Source organism: Hyperolius riggenbachi, chromosome 9, assembly GCF_040937935.1.
Source record: "Hyperolius riggenbachi isolate aHypRig1 chromosome 9, aHypRig1.pri, whole genome shotgun sequence".
Lineage (NCBI taxonomy): Eukaryota > Metazoa > Chordata > Amphibia > Anura > Hyperoliidae > Hyperolius > Hyperolius riggenbachi.
This window is the reverse complement of record NC_090654.1, coordinates 281,854,772-281,869,564: the sequence shown is the minus strand read 5'-3', so window position 1 is coordinate 281,869,564 and position 14,793 is coordinate 281,854,772. Positions and strand designations below refer to the sequence as shown.

The 14,793-nt window shown below is 45.5% G+C and overlaps 1 protein-coding gene across 1 annotated transcript in view; it reads right to left on the bottom strand.

Moving 5' to 3' along the window:
- Positions 1–13,932, bottom strand: part of EML1 (EMAP like 1) — a 190,830-nt gene extending 176,898 nt beyond the window's left edge. Inside the window, exon 1 of the mRNA XM_068254678.1 lies at positions 13,835–13,932. Coding sequence (XP_068110779.1) covers positions 13,835–13,862 — 28 coding nt within the window. The 5' untranslated portion in view covers positions 13,863–13,932. The remainder of the gene's footprint in view (positions 1–13,834) is intronic.
- Between the last annotated feature and the right edge of the window lie 861 nt (positions 13,933–14,793).

The following is a 14,793-nucleotide window of genomic DNA, read 5'->3' as shown; positions in this document are numbered from 1 at the left end:
TCAGCTACTGATTGGGATAAAGTTCAATTCTTGGTCGGAGTTTCTCTTTAAGTCACACCCCCGTTACACACCCTAGTCACGCCTACCATAAAGATTTCATAAGAAAAATATGTTGTTTTATAATTCAAACCTGGTCCTTTCTATCCTGGTTCATTTTCCTTCATATTAACATTTTAAAATGAGTAATATATCAATTTAAAGGATGGGAATAAAGTTTAGAGTCAATCAAACACATTTTGTAGTAGAGATATATATATATTTACATAGAAAGAGGGACAAAGTCCTGAAAGAGGGACAAATGAGGAGAAAAGAGGGACAGTTGGGAGCTATGCTAGTGGCAACTGTGTTGGTGCACCTGAGTGTGTTGTGAGTGCGCTGGTTCCATGGAGGGGTGGTCATCCCATGCACTTTTAATTCATTAAGTTCTGTATTATTTATGTGTCTATATCTAATTGTAACGATCGGTGTAACACAGAGAGGGTCTGATTACCGGTGATCTGCAGTATCACCGAGAATGCAGAATATACCCGATTATTGATGATCTGCAGTATCACCGATAATACAGATATATCTTCTAACCTCTGGACACCTGAGAGATGAGAGTGTTTGGTGCAACAGTAATACTTTGAGGAAAGCACCTGTAAGATAGGTGCTAGACAGTAAGAGGTACTGCTATGGATCAGATTTCTTCCACAGGTCTGGTGCTCCCCAAGGGGCGGAGCCAGACTGAGACAGAGGGAAGAACAGAGCGTGAGTGACACCAATGGTGCAGTGTCACTGACAGGAAGTGAACTATCTCCAAACTGGGAAGATAGTTCTCGAGGTCGGACAGGCCAGGTCGGCAACAGATAGACAGATCAGATACAGAGCCAGGAGACAGATGCAGATTCCAGAGACTAGCCGAGTTCAGCAACAGAGTATCAGAAAGACAAGGTACAAAATCAGAGATCTGAAGAATGGTCAGGAAAGCAGAAGGTCATAACAAATAATCAACAATGCCTAAGCTTGAGTGTGAGCTCCAAGATTCTCACACTCCAGGAACTAGACTACAATATGATAATAATACAGATGGTACTGAATTCCTGAACTAAGGTGTGAGTTCCTTGGCCATCAACACCTTGGAAACTGAACTAGAGAATAATACAAATAATAACAGATTTCCTAGACTAAGGTGTGAGATCCTTGGCCATCAACACCTTGGAAACTGATCTAAAGAACACAGATACTGACAAGGTCTGAGTGCTACCACGTAGTGATCGCAACGCCAGACACCAGATGGATGACCAGCACCCAGTATATATACACTGGCGCTCTCCAGCACCTCCCCTAAGTGCTGGACCAATGAAGGTTGCTGGAATTGTCAGCTGACCGGCTTGGTCAGCTGACCCCCTTCTGACTCTCTGCGCGCGCGCGCGTCCTCCTAAACCAATGTGGACTATCAGTCCCAGCCACACCAGTCAAGCGTTGTAATGTTTCTGCCGTGTTGGATGCGGAATCTGCCGCACCGCTGTCCGTGCGTGCGCCGCTTTCTCCGCATTCCGCATTCCGCATTACTGAGAGGAGCAGGCCTATGCGAGCAACTTGCCGCATTGGACGCGGAATCCGCTGCCCTGTTGTTAGAGCTAGCGGCGGTTTCTCCACGCTCCGACTGCGCGCCAGCTGCCATGTTGAACGCGGAGTCAGCCCCCTTACCTTGAGTATTGGCGGCGGCTTTTCCGCGTTTTCTCACACTTATAAAGTGGATTTATATTTTTGACAGCAATTTCATAGACTTTTGGTCATAACTTTTGTGTATCGTCACACTAGTCAATCTCTTTTCTGCCACTTCTCAATCATTTGGAAAATATGGCAACCTCCATATCCTTCTGGCTTCAGGTGTACTTTGACGCTAGGTTTACAGAGGTCAGTTGCATAACTCACGTGTTATAATTTCTGTGAACTGCAATGGAGACTGGCCATAGACTTTAATACAAAGCCTGCATGCAGCGAGTTAGAATAACGCCATCTGTTACTGTGAACAGGCCCATAGAATTGTATTGGCAGTGTTGAAATGCAGAATTTTTCTGCAACGCAGTGAGGACTGTGAACAGGGCTTAAAGGAAAGCAGAGATGAATGATATTAAAAGATTTATACATACCTGGGGCTTCCTCCAGCCTCATCCGCAAAGATCGCTCCCACGCCGCCGTCTGCAGTCTTCTTCCTCTTCTGCCCCGGGTTCCATAAGTTCGGCATTCGCATGCCAGTTTGAGGCATGCGCAGTGCGCTCTCTCTGGGGGAGAATAGCATAGCTCCCAACTGTCCCTCTTTGGGAGCCCTGTCCTTGTGTCCCTCTTTCCTCATTTGTCCCTCTTTCAGGACTTTGTCCTTCTTTCTATGTAAATATTTATATTTCTCTACTAAAAAAATGTGTTTGATTGACTCTAAACTTTATTCCCATTCTTCAAATTGACATATTACTGATTTTAAAATGTTAATATGAAGGGAAATGACCCAGGATAGAAAGGACCAGTGTGGTTTGAATTATAAAACATGTTTTTTGTATTAAAATCTTTATGGTATGCGTGACTAGGGGTGTGGTGGGGGCGTGGTCAGGGTTGTGGCAGGGGTGTGGTTTAAGTATCCCTTTTTCTCATCTCAAAAAGTTGGGAGGTATGACAATTGATATATTACTAATTTTAAAATGTTAATATGAAGGAAAATGAGCCAGGATAGAAAGGACCAGTGTGGTTATTATAAAACAACACATTTTTCTAAAGAAATCTTTATAGTATGTGTGACTAGGGGTGTGATGGGGGTGTAAGCAGTGGTGTGGCTTAAGTGTCCCTCTTTCTCATTTCAAAAAGTTGGGAGGTATGGATTAGTACTGCGCCTGCACAGTACTATTCTGCGCCGGAGAGAGAGCACTGCGCTTGCACAGACTAACCGAAGTTACGGGACCGGGTGCAGAAAAGGGAGAAGGCTGAGGACGGCGACGTTGGAGCGCTCCGAGCGCATGAGGCTGGAGGAAGCCCCAGGTATCTGTATTAATCTTTTAATATCGTTCATCACTGGTACACTTTGAGTAAATGCTAGTTCTAAGTATCGTCATGTTGTTTAGTCCAGAACTCGGAGGAGGGGGAACCTGCTGGGCTGGCATAGACGGCTGTTTGGTTGCACAGGACAGATTGTGGGCCGTATATTGCCCTCATCCCATCCCCCTCTGTCCAGAATAAGTTATGGAATGAAATCTGTGCTGTGTCAGCGTATGGCGAAAGATTAGGTCTCTAAAATATTCATGTTTTTGCTTTTTACCTTCTAGCCAGACGCCAGCGATCGACATTAATGGACGAACAGCGGAACACACGTCATAGTGGGCTGCATGCCGCATCTATCTAATCCATTAATGCTTCCTTCTGCATGTAATTCAATAGCAGTTCCTTAATACCATGTCCAGGATGTTCTCTCTGCTGTATCCCTCCTGTCTCTGTGACAGTGAGAATTGCAGTTATACCCAGACCCCTTCATACTCACCTATGCTATGAGGGTCTTCTGCTTCCAGTAGCCTGGCTTCCTGTACTCAATTATATCTGCTCCCTCCCAGACCACACCCACTACTATAGCTGAATATAGTAGAGAGGTCAGTCTGAACAGCAGGATGATGTAATCCAAGCAGCAGAAACCCCGCCCACAGAGCTAGAAACTGATTCATACATTACTCCATTTTTCTGTTCAGTCGATCATTCAATTTAAAGTGTAACTGTCAGGCATAAAATAAAAAATCAATTCTTTAGTTTTATCTGGTAAACAAGTAATAAGGATGCTAATCAGGCAATCCCGAAGTTAAAATCTCTATTACTTTTCTTGTTTATAAATGATCATTCCCCAGTTTACCTGATTCTTATTTGGTATACACAAAATTTGGTACACAAAAAGGAAGTTGCAGGGCATGCTGGGTTGTCCTTTTTGCTTCTTTATTTCCCCTCAGAGTTAACTAAATGTACAGAAGCAAAAAAATGACAACCCAGCATGCCCTGCAACTTCCTTTCTGTGTACCAAATTTTGTGTGTACCAAATAAGGGTCAGGTAAACTGGGGAATGATCATTTATAAACAAGAAAAGTAATAGAGATTTTAACTTTTGGATTGCCTGGTTAGCATCCTTATTACTTGTTTAACAGATAAAACTAAAGAATTGATTTTTGATTTTATGTCAGACAGTTACACTTTAATCATTTTATTGGCTGGGTGGAGAATCCATTCTGCTTGGAACAATGGAAATTAGCCGATATTTGCCTGAATCGACCAATCTACTCAATCCGACAAGATGGAAAATATCAGTCGTAAATCAATCGGCTTCTGTTCTGTTCACATGACTTCGATCGACACCGAATTGATTTTTGGTTTCAGAGAATGGAGGAACAACATTCTTGTTCAGCTCAATGACTAAAGGAGAATTGCCAGGATCTTGATGGCAGTGTGTGTGGACCACTAGCCAATCGACTTCCCATCGATCACACTGTTTTTCGATTGCTTAATAAAGTCAGTTGCGTAACCTCTCGATAGAAAATTGAGTAATGTATGTGTGCCCTTATAGACTGCCATCTAATGTTTCTTCTCTGATTGAAATCGATTCAGAGAGGAATTGATCCCTACCACACACAGCACATGGATTTACAGTAGATTCCAGCAGGAAATCTATTGAAAATATAATGACACCTCACATAGTTGCAATGCTATGGGCTGTCGATCTATCTAGATATTCCACATTGTCCAATCAATACTTTCAATTTATTTTTTTGAGCAAAACCTAATGAAATACGATGGATCAGACATTTTGGGGGAATCGATTTCCCAAGAGATTCGTTCATGGTGAGCAAATCTGCTGGGAATTGTACGATGGGCATGGTTAAAGGACAACTGAAGAGAGAGGGATATGGAGGCTGCCATATTTATTTATTTTTAAACAATACCAGTTGACTCGCAGTCCTGCTGATCCTCCGCCTCTAATACTTTTTAAAACGCTACGTTTAATGCCAGCAAAACGTCCGTGTGAACCAACCCTCAGCAACAGACCCTGAACAAGCATGCAGCAAATCAGGTGTTTCTGACATCATTGCCAGATCTGACCAGATTAGCTGCATGCTTGTTTCTGGTGAGATTCAGACACTCCTGCAGCCAAGTAGACCAGAAGGGCTGCCAGGCAACTGGTATGGTTTAAAAGGAAATAAATATGGCAGCCTCCATATCTATCTCACTTCAGTTATCCTTTAGGCCCTGTTCATACTGTCAGCGTTTACAGAATGCATAGAAATAAAAAAAAAGCAAGTTGAAAAAAGTTCTTGCGTTCAAATGCGTTTTCTATTGCGTTTTGCACACACACGTCACACAGGAAACAGAAAAGAATTATGGGAAACGCAGAGGGAAACGTACGCTAAAAACGCAATAGTACGCGTTTTTAATATGCATCTATAGACTTTAATTGCGTCCGTTTCGGTGCGTGACGCACAGAACTGCGTGCAGCAATGCGGATGAGAAACGTATGCGTCTCATCCGCATACATGTGAACGAGGCCGTTAGAAAACATTAGTAGCCGTTTCTATGTGCAAAGTCTGCCCGTATGCGTTCTGTAAAAACGGCTAGGAACGCACATAGTCTGAACGGGGCCTTAGGCCTCTTTAACAGTAGGACGTTGCGGTTTGATGCGACGTTAAAGTCGCAACGCAAATTACAACGCAACGTCCCAAAAAAGTCACAACACAACTTAATGCCTCGTTATCGTCACATACAGTAGAGCATACAGGCAATGAAAAGTATGTTTCCAAGTCATTACTGAGCATGTGCAACGCAGCTAATAACGTGTATAACGCACAGCATGCAGTACTTTCTAAACACTGCTACACGTTACACACAATGCAACGTGTGCACTGTGAATGCCGCACAGACTTAGTATTGCTGTGCGTTAGTCTGCGGTGACATATTTTTCTAACGTGCGACTTTAACGTCACACTGTGAAAGAGGCCTAACAGTTTGTGCTGACTGTCTGAGTTTGAAATACCCAGCTTGCTGCAAACTGGAATTAAAAGGGGGAAATTGAAATAACTTTACATTACAAACAGAACTGTGCAGCGTTCATGTTTGTAGCATTCATTTTTATTTAAAACAAAAGTGGAATTTCATCTAAACTTGACTGAGAGACTCTTGGAAGAAATGAGTCAGTCGTACGTGACTCATAGTGGTCAGTGTGCTGCGATCTTATCTCAGGATCACAGCAGTTAAGCATAACAGCACTTTCCATTTACCGTAAAAACTTTAATAAATCTGCTATGAAAAAGGGACAGTAAAGCTGGCCATACACTAGGCCGATTCCCCGCCGATCGACAGCAGATTCGATCACTGGGATCGAATCTGCTGTCTAATCGCTAACGTTAACGCTAAATTTCGATCCATTTCGTCCCGAAATAGATCGGTCCCGTCGATCGCTCCGTGTGGGAAATTACCGTCGATCGCCCGCGGGTAGGGAGCGCGTTGCTAGCGGTGTTTGAGTGCCCGACGACCACCGCAATACAGCTGCAATACATTACCTGCTCCGCCGGCGTTACTCCCCTGGTCTCCGATGTCTTCTTCTCCGCGCTGGTCTCCAGGTCCGGCAGGCTTTACTTCTTCCTGTCCCGGCAGGAAGTTTAAACAGTAGAGGGCGCTCTACTGTTTAAACTTCCCCCAGACAGGAAGAAGTGAAGCATGCCGGAGACCAGAGCGGACCAGAGCGGAGACAAAGACAGCAGAGACCGGGGGGAGTCGCGCTGGCCGGAGCAGGTAATGTATACGGGGGGGGCGGGGGGGGGGGGTTTAGGACAGGCGGCAGCAGCAGCTCCACAGATTGTGATCAGTTTCAGGCTGAAATCGATTCACAATCTGTTTGCAGTAAAGGTAGCCATACAATCCCTCTCTGATCAGATTCGATCAGAGAGGGATTTATCTGCTGGTCGGATCTGATGGCAAATCGACCAGTGTATGGCTACCTTAAGACATGCCCATGATGTCACACCTTTGGCCACGCCTCAATTTTACATGCAACCCACCCCCCTATAAAGTTCCCTAGTGTCTAGGGGTCCCACCTCTATACAGTTCACTGGTATGTAGTTGTTCCACCTATAGCTTCCCAGGTGTCTCGTGGTTTTCCCCTCCCTAGCCAACAAAGCTTCGTAGGTGTTTCTCTAGAACCAGACAGAGAAGCGCCTCTGACCTCTTATGCTAGGGGGCGGGGCTACAGGCGGAAGCACGGACATCGGGACACCCGGTAAATGTAATTAATGATATTTAAAGCGGGATTGTCACCATAAAAATTAAATTTTAACAGCAACTGGTCTGAGTGTATTAAGTGATAAAGATGCTAATCCTGCATTCAAAACTTTTTCTGCTGTTATGGTTTGGAGTTATCACATACCTTAGGAACACTGCCCTTTAATTGCCATTGCCATCGGCTGGCAAAACAGTTGCATGCTGTTTTTTTTTTTTAAATCTATAATATACAGTATTCCTCCTCTTCCCTTTATTTCCCCCTCCTTCTAATGACATAAGACTTTTCAGTAATTGTTTTCATAATTGAGTAAAAAATGAACACCTGTTGTGTGATACATTACTCAGATTTTTTAAATGTTACAATCAATCAGAAAAAAAAAAGATTGATCTTCTGAAATGAAAAGAAATATAAAAAATTGTACTGTGTGGCCACCTTAAAGGATACCCGAGGTGACATGTGATATGATGAGGTAGACATGGGTATGTACAGTGCCTAGCACACAAATAACTAGGCTGTGTTCCTTTTTTTCTTTCTCTGCCTGAAAGAGTTAAATATCAGGTATGTAAGTGGCTGACTCAGTCCTGACTCAGACAGGAAGTGACTACAGTGTGACTCTCACTGATAAGAAATTCCAACTATAAAACACTTCCCTAGCAGAAAATGACTTCTGAGAGCAGGAAAGAAATAACAAGGGTCAATAGTTCATAAGGCTGCCATACACTGGTCGATTGCCACCAGATCGACCAGCAGATAGATCCCTCTGTGATCGAATCTGATCAAAGCGGGATCTATTGGCTGCCTACACTGCAAACACTATGAAACCTATTCACAATCTGTGGAGCTGCCGCTGCCGCCGCTGTCCCCTACATACATTACTTGATCCGGCTGGCGCGAGTCCCCCGGTCTCCGCTGTCTCTTCTCCGCTCTGGGCTCCAGCTTCATTGTACTTCCTGCTGGGGGAAGTTTAAACAGTAGAGAGCGCTCTACTGTTTACACTTCCTGTCGGGACAGGAAGTAAGTGAAGCCAGCCGGAGCCCAGCGCGGAGAAGGGACAGCGGAGAGAGAGGGGACACACGCCGGATCAGGTAATGTATTGCCGCTAGCGTCGGTCGTCAGACATTCGAACGCCGCTATCGACACACTCCTGACCCGCCAGCGATCGAGCTAAATCTTCTGCACGGACAGATCGACAGGAACGATCGATTTCCGTCCGAAATCGATCGTTCCTGTCGATCTGTTCGGTCAGCATTTGCACAACGATTTCACAGCAGATAAAATCACAGTGATCGAATCTGCTGTATATCGGCGGGAAAATCGTTAAGTGTATGGGCCCCTATAGGTTTTAGCTGTGGCATACTTCAATGAATGTGTCATTGAGCAAAAACAATACAAAACAGTTAAAACCTAAAAAGTAGATTTAAACATAAAATAAAACTGTGTAATATCTTAAAAAGTCACTTTTAGGAGGAAGGAAGGTAGATACAATCATTTATTTAATTCGTTTATTTTCACCTCGGGTGTCACTGGTTCAAATCCCAGCCCGGGCACTATCTGAGTTAGAATGCTCTCGTCCGCGTGGGTTTTCTCCAGGCGCTCTGGTTTCCTCCCAAAAACATACAGCTAAATTAAATGAATTGGCCCTAGATTACTACATACAGTTTATGACTATGGTAGGATTAGATTGTGAGCTCCGAGGACAATCAGTGACATGACTATGTACTGTGTACAGCGCTGCGGCAGATGTCAGTGCTATATTAATACATAATAATAATATTCTGTTGATCCCGTGTTTCTTATAGCTTATACACTCCTTGCAATCTTCCCATCAGATTAATGACTAAAACCATAATTTCCAATCGAGATTTTGAAATCAGTACTGCACAAAGTCGACATCTTTCTCGATCAGAAGCAGATGCTGGAAATGCTGGAAATTATCGATCGATCCGTCGATCTGATGGGAGAATTGCATGGTGCAGGGGCGTAACTAGGCCCCACCGAGCCCCCCTGCAGAATTTCATTGCGGGCCCCCCCCTCTCCCTGGGGCCCGCTCGGGGCCGTTTTGTGGGAGCTGGAGTGGTGGCAGCATGAGGGGAAAGCCTTGGCCACAGTCGGCGGTGAGAGGGGAAGTTCCCCCCCCTCTCCCTCACCCCGGGGCTCTCCCCTCTGCGCTCCCCTCCAGCTAAAGTTAGAGTGTGGGCAGCGGCGGGCAGATACATACCTTCCGTGCGTTCCACCGCATACTCCACGCTCTAGCGTCTGACGTCACTTCCGGAAGTGACGTCACTTCCGGAACTGACGTCAGACGCCAGAGCGAAGATTATGCGGTGGAACGCAAGGAAGGTATGTATCTGCCCGCTGCTGCCCGCTGCCCACACTATAACTTTAGCTGGAGGGGAGAGCAGAGGGGAGAGCCCCGAGGTGAGGGAGAGGGGGGAAGTTCCCCTCTCCCCGCTGACTGTGGCCAAGTCTTTCCCCTCATGCTGCCAACCCTCCCGCAGGCGCAGGGGCTGCATGGCCTATTGGTACGCCAGTGGCATGGTGTATATAGGTCTTATGCTGAGGATACACGGTACGTTTCTGTACTGTGTATCGACCAGCTGATCCGGCCAGCTGATAATGTTCAGCTGGCCGGATCATGCCGCTCGACCCGCGCCTGCTCGATTCCCGCTGGCGGACAATGGCAGAGAATCGAGCGCTGATAACGAAGCGCCGGCGGGGACGAGCGGCAATCGATCTACGCGGACGAGCGGGGACGCGGCTGGGGTCAACCTATGTATTTTAGGCATTAGGCTTCTTCCCCAATAAGACGTTGCGTTAGATGCCACGTTAAGGTCGCATAACGTCGGATCAGTGAATAATGGTGCACAGCGCCTATGCATAAAAATGGCGCCGCATTAAAAAGATACGCTTATCGCTATTTATCGTTAGTACTGCATAATAATGGCGCACAGGGGAAAAAAAAGAAAAACGGCACACACTAACGTTATTTATCAATAGTGGCACACACTAACGTTATTTATCAATAGTGCCCTACATAAGCCAAACTGCAGATGTTATTTAACTTCAAAACAGGGAATGGATTTAATTTAACACTGTCAAGGTTAGGGTTAGGCACCACTGAGGGGGTCTTAGGGTTAGGCACCACCAGGGGGGTCTTAGGGTTAGGCACCACCAGGGGGTCTTAGGGTTAGGCACCACCAGGGGGTCTTAGGGTTAGGCACCACCAGGGGGGTCTTATGGTTAGACACCAACCAGGGGGGTCTTAGGGTTAGGCACCACCAGGGGGGTCTTAGGGTTAGGCACCACCAGGGGGGTCTTAGGGTTAGGCACCACCAGGGGGGTCTTAGGGTTAGGCACCACCAGGGGGGTCTTAGGGTTAGAAACCACCAGGGGTCTTAGGGTTAGGCACCACCAGGGGGGTCTAGGGGTTAGGCATAGGTACAGGGAGGGTTCTGTGTGAGAGTAGGGTTAGGAATAGTTACAGTACAATATACACCACCAGGGGGTGGTTAGGGTTAGGCACCACCAGGGGGGTCTTAGGGTTAGGCACCACCAGGGGGGTCTTAGGGTTAGGCACCACCAGGGGGGTCTTAGGGGTTAGGGATAGGTACAGAGAGGGTTCTGTGTGTTAACGGTAAATAACAATAAGGCTTTAACGTTAAATAACAATAAGACTTTAACGTTAAATAGCGATAAGCGGCAAACGGATTAGCGGCAACACCGTGCGCCATTATTCTCAGGCGCCATTTTCAGATGGATGCGCATAACGTGCCCCTAACGCAACGCATAGTGTGGTAGAAGCTGGGCGTTACATTGAGCCGCGTTAAGCAGCTCTTCATGCGTCCTGTGATACCGTGATGTGTATTTTTGGACGCATGCAGCATCACGTGGTCCCGCCAGCCAATCGCCGCACAGAGCGGCGCCTCCTGGAAGTAAACACTGCACATCACACAGTGCAGTGAATATTAATTAGCCATGTGCCTGGCCGAGGAGAAGGAGGGGAGACCTCCTCCTCCAACATCACTGAGCATGTGCAAACAGTCTAACGCTGCTTAGCCCAGTATAACGTACAGCATGCAGCACTTTGTTTGAATGTGCTGCGTTACACTGTAATGCAATGTGTGCACTGTGAACAGCACATTGATTTTTCATTGCTGTGTGTTAGGGAGCGTTACAGGCTGCTCTAACGTGCGCCTATAACGTCCCACTGTGAAAGCAGCCTTAAAGGGAACCTGAAGTGAGAGGGATATGGAGGCTACCAAATGTGTTCCCTTTTAAACAATACCAGTTGCCTGGCAGTCCTGCTGAGCATTCTGGTTGCAGTAGTGCCTGAATCACACACACCTGAAACAAGCATGCAGCTAAATTTGTCAATTTTTTGTTAGAAACACCTGATCTGCTGCATGCTTGTTCAGGGTCTTCGGCTAAATGTAATAGAGGCAGAGAATCAGCAGGACAGCCAGGCAATCTGCATTGTTTAATGCTAGGTACACACAATGCAATTTTGTGACAGTTTTACTGTCAGATCTACTATTTCTAACATGTCCGTTCTGATATCCGATCGATTTTTCGAATGATTCGAATCGACCGTAAAATCGATCGGAAATCAGATCAGACATGTTGGAAAAATCTGTCAAAAAATTGTATCGTTTGTACCTAGATTAAATGACAACTGATGTGAGGGGGATATGGAGGCTGCTATATTTATTTCCAGTTGCCTGGCTGTCCTGCTGATCCTCTAATACTTTCAGCCATAGCCCCTGAACAGGCATGCAGCAGATCAGGTGTTTCTGATATTATTGTCAGATCTGACAACATTAGCTGCATGCTTGTTTCTGGTGTGTGATTCAGACACTACTGCAGCCAAATAGACCCACAAGACAGCCAGGTAACTGGTATTGTTTACAATTAAATAAATATGGCAGCCTCCGTATACCTCTCACTCCAGGTTCCCTTTAATACTTTTAGCCACCTACCCTGAACAAGCATGCAGACCAGGGATCATATGCAATTACACTTTTCACTTGATTTTTCTCCTTGGTAATATTTCCACAACTTGTAAATACAATTCTAAGCAACCTCCAGCAAAAGAAATACTCAGAATAATTTTGATAACACCTTTTAATACACTTTTTGGTACTTTTTCATTGCAGAATGATGAAAAAACATTTTCTAAATAAAGAAGATGAAAAATGATCTCCTGGGAGAAAACTCTGGAGAAAAAGTTCATTGCATATGAGCCCAGATGTTTCTGACAAAAATCTGACAAGATTAGCTGCATGCTTGTTTCAGGTGTGTGGTTCAGACATTATTGATACCAGAAAAATTAGCAGGACAGCCAGGCAACTGGTATTGTTTAATGCACCCTGTATGTATTCAGAGAGTTCAGCTTGTTTAATTCTCCCTCATCTGTGACCAATCACAATTGTAATCTCTCAGCTGTGCCAGCTGGCTGCCTCAGCAGAGCAGCTAATTTGTAAACACAGGATGTTAACCCTATGTCTGCTTCGATGAAAGCAGGAAGTAGACACACTGCAGATTTATTGCAGGATTTGTATCAGCTGTAACAAAGAAATGTTTTTCTTTAAAGGTTATTATGCTGTTGCTTATCTTTTAGAGGGGAAGTTCTGAGTTCAGGTCAGTTTAAAAAAGGGCAATAAATATGGCAGCCTCCATATACTGTACCTCTCACTTCAGATTCCCATTAAAGGACAACTGTAGCGAGAGGTATACGGAGGCTGCCATATTTATTTCCTTTTAAGCAATACCAGTTGCCTGGCTAACATGCTGATCCTCTGCCTCTAATACTATTAGCCATAGCCCCTGAACAAGCATGCAGCAGATCAGGTGTTTCAGACATTGTTGTCAGATCTGACATGATTAGCCACATGCTTGTTTCTGGTGTCATTCAGACACTACTGCAGCTAAAGAGCTCAGCAGGACTGCCAGGCAACTGGTATTGTTTAGAAGGAAATAAATATGGCAGCCTCCGTATACCTCTCACTTCAGTTGTCCTTTAAAGGGGAACTGAAGAGAAAGGTATATGGAGGCTGCCATATTTATTTCCTTTTAAGCAATACCAGTTGCCTGGCAGCCCTGCTGATCCTCTGCCTCTAATACTATTAGCCATAGCCCCTGAACAAGCATGCAGCAGATCAGGTGTTTCAGACTTTAAAGTCAGATCTGACAAGACTAGCTGCATGCTTGTTTCTGGTGCTATTCAGATACTACTGCAGAGAAATAGACCAGCAGGGCTGCCAGGAAATTGGTATCGATTAAAAGGGAATAAAAATGGCAGACTCCGTATACCTCTTACTTCAGTTCCCCTTTAAGTGACAGGTGCTTTTTGAGAAAGCCTGGCTGAGGTTCTTCAGTGCAGCGCATCAGACAGTCACAGACATTATACAGGAATCCAGGATGTCGTTCCTGTTTGTATTCCGCCCCGTATTCCGCCCCAGGCCCCCTGCCAGCCGCCTGTGCTGCCCTTGTACAGTCCCGGCTGTGTGAAACACGAGCCGTACAGTCAGCGTCGGTATAAATAAACCTGGCACTTACCCACGGCTAGCCCCTCGCTGTCCGACATGCTGCAGAAATCCGGGATAAGAAGTTCTCCGCACGTTCGACGCCGCGCTCTGCTCTGACAAACAGCTGGGCGACCGACTTCCCATGAGAGCGGGGGAAACGAGATAAGGATGGATCCCGAGCCGGCCTCTGATTGGAGGATATAATCTGATCTTCCCTCCCCTCAGAGTTCCCATCTCCCGCTGGACGGATATGCAATATTTATACTGCGCCTTTCAAGGCACATCCTAAAGTTATATTGACTTTCCGCCTGACATCTGCGGGAGGAGACAGCTGGTCCTCTGTGACATGCTGCAGCCCTGACAACCTCGTGTTACTCATACAAGCCATGGGAATACCCCGACCAGTGTTTGTATTATACAGCCTCCTACATGTCCCCGAGCTCCGTCACTCGCTGCTAGGGATGGCTGCCTGAACAATAAATGTTAATAAGGCCACATACACACATCAGACTATAGTGTTTGGAAAATGAAAGATCACAGACCAATCTTACCACCCTTCATGTAGTATGAGAGCCATACTCTACACAGTCTTTTCTATGGAGCTGAACTCCCCATCAGAAAAAAAAATCTTTGCAAGATGCTGCACACACAGATGCTGTACAGACACACCAGATCAGTATCTGCAAAAGATCTGTTCCTGCCAAAAATCCATTCCTGCAAATTGCAATGATAGTCTATGAGATCTGCAGATCATCATACACACATGATTTAACTGACATTCATCTGCAGATCAAGCAATCATCCGCAGATCTGAAAATCCATCCTGGTGGATCTGATCTGCAGATGAATGTCAGTTAAATCATGTGTGTATGATGATCTGCAGATCTCATGGTCTGATGTGTGTATGGGGCCTTAGGGGTAATATTTGACTCCTCCTTCTCTTTTATTCCTCACATTCACTCCCTAATCAGCTTCTATCATCTCCAACTC